Source organism: Acomys minous (genome assembly GCF_964271855.1).
Source record: "Acomys minous genome assembly, chromosome: 9".
NCBI classification, from domain to species: Eukaryota; Metazoa; Chordata; class Mammalia; order Rodentia; family Muridae; genus Acomys; species Acomys minous.
In genome coordinates, this window is record NC_140490.1 from 3,039,922 (window position 1) to 3,042,421 (window position 2,500).

The 2,500-nt window shown below is 43.4% G+C and overlaps 1 protein-coding gene across 5 annotated transcripts in view; it reads left to right on the forward strand.

Moving 5' to 3' along the window:
• The window catches only part of TXNDC16 (thioredoxin domain containing 16), an 81,074-nt gene that overhangs the window by 41,208 nt on the left and 37,366 nt on the right, over nucleotides 1–2,500 (forward strand). For all 5 annotated transcript variants that reach the window (XM_084796639.1, XM_084796638.1, XM_084796640.1 and 2 more), the window contains one exon: nucleotides 31–121. In XM_084796639.1, the coding sequence (XP_084652765.1) occupies nucleotides 31–121 (91 nt within the window). The remainder of the gene's footprint in view (nucleotides 1–30; nucleotides 122–2,500) is intronic.

A 2,500-nucleotide genomic window follows, 5' to 3' on the forward strand; every position in this document is an offset into this window, starting at 1 on the left:
ACTAACTCTGCTTTCCTGTCTCTTCTTCAGAGCACAGAGCAGTCATGGAGGCCGCTTTTGTGTATGGGACCTCATATCAGTTTGCCTTAACCACAGAAGCTGCCCTTCTAGAAAATATGGGGTACGTATGAGAGGCCCAGGTCAATGTTTGGATTTTCTGTTGTTGGCATATTTCATGTTGCTTAGTCAACATTTTCTTTTCTTTTTTTTTTTTTTCCCCAAGAGATAGAACTGATTTTAATGCCTCCTTCCTGAGGACTAGCTTTCTTTCTTTCTTTCTTTCTTTTGTAATTTTAACTTTTATTAATTTATTCATATTATATCTCAATTGTTATCCCATCCCTTTTATCCTCCCATTCTTCCCTCCCTCCCATTTTCCCCTTACTCCCTTCCCCTATGACTGTTCCTGAGGGGGACTTCCTTCTCCTTTGTATGCTCATAGGGTATCAAGTCTCTTCTTAGTAGCCTGCTATCCTTCCTCTGAGTGCCACCAGGCCTCCCCATCCAGGGGACGTGGTCAAACATGGGGCACTACAGTTTGTGTGAAAGTTAGACCCCACTCTCCACTCAGCTGTGGAGAATGTCCTAACCATTGGCTAGATCTGGGTCGGGTTAGTCAACATTTTCATCACTGTCGCAACTTAGGTTTCTCTGAAGGAATTAGGCACGGTTGTAAATCAATAGGGAAACCTGGAATGCCATTATTACTGTGTTGTAAGCCAGTCTGTGACATTGTGTAGATACTGTGCTAGTTTGGCATGGCCAAAGTCAGTGTGGATAAGCTGTGTGACCGAGTGCTGTGATGCTACAGGAGGGATCTTAGGAGTAGCCCTGTAGTGATCACATGAGGGTAAAATAACAGTCTCGGAATTAGACTCCAGAGAGTCTTTTGAGGGTAAGTGGCATTGTCATTATGATTCTAAATGCATTTAAGTCGTTTTTGAACAGAACGTTTTAAATTTCTCTTTGTCTAATTCATAACTTATAGACAGAAGCCCTCTTTCCCGTGCTTTTGGTGGGCCAGGGTCAATCTAGGATACATTTTTCCCTTTAGTCCTTAAAATTGCAAGTAACCAGTGGAATTTAACAACTAAGTGTAGCTTCAAAATTCTCTCCAAGAAAATTAATCGGAAGCAAGGCAAAACGCCGTGGCTTTTTGTGGCCGTGCCAGAGTCTCTCGTGTGCCCTCCTGCTGACCTCTGTGAACAGCATAGATTTGCTTTCCCACAAACAGCTGCTTAAAGGCCGTGGATCTTGCACTGCTGTAGGTTTCAGGCCAATTACAAGAAAATCAGAGTTGCTTTGGGGATGGGAAAGTGTTGATGCAGCGAAGGCCTCTGTGTGACTCTCGATGCTGCTTTTAGCCGGTCATTGGCCTTCTCTAGCTTTCTGTGACATACTCTTCTAAACTGTGAGCGTCAAGGGATCCCTGGTTAAAGTAGCCTCCCAGCTTTGCTTTACTTGAGAGCCTTGGGTATGAAGCACACCCTAACCAGGACGCCCCATGCTAAACACTTTGCTCTCAGCAGCGGCTAGCAAGCAGTCCAGAGTTACACCTCAGTGAGATAGTCACGTGCTTTGAGTCTTAGCTATCTCCAGATTGCTTTTCTTTGGTGTGCACGTTTATTCTTCCTTCCTGGAAGGATTTTATGCCCCCACCCCCTTCTGTATAAGCTCTGTGATCTTCCCTTTCTCTTTCTTTTTCCCAACTTGAGGCAGACTGAACTATTTCTTTGTTCCCCATAACATCTTGTATATTATGGTTTGTAAACTTCGCTTTAGTTGTTTCCCTCATACACTTCTGCTTAAGTCCTCAAAGGAGTTGAGTAACCTTGTTCGTCTTTATTGCTTAACATAGAGATCTTGTTTATTTTAGGGATTACATATAATTACAACATAGCAAACAGTGGTGGCACACGCCTTTAATCCTAGCACTTGGGAGGCAGAGGCAGGTGGATCTCTTGATTTTGAGGCCAACCTGGTCTACTGGGGCTACACAGAAACCCTGTCTCAAAAAACAAAACAAAATTTACAGTATTTCTCCATTCCTTGTTCTCCCTCTAAACCCTCCCATATATCTCTTCCTTTCTTCTTTGGAGTCACAGCCTCTTTTTTACTTTTTCACTGTGATTGCATTCATATGCATATGCAGATATATGCAGATGCATTCCTAAATATACCCTGTTGAGTCCATATAATGTTACATGTATGTATGTTTTCAGGGTTGACCATTTGGTGCTGGTGCTCTTTTGTGGGGGGGGTCACCTCTCCCACTCCCAGCATTCCTGGCTTGCCTTTAGTTCTTTGTGTAGGGTTGGTTGAGGCCTCTTGGGCTTTTCTTCATCTAGTTTGTCATATTTACTGATGTCAGCCGTTCACATCTGGACAGTTGATGAGACTTAGCTTCTGATATTAGCAGAAGACGAAATCTCCCTGATCCTTAGGCTCTTAGACTCTTTCTGATCTCTCTTCCCAATGTTAGGTGTGGCTGGTTTTGTAG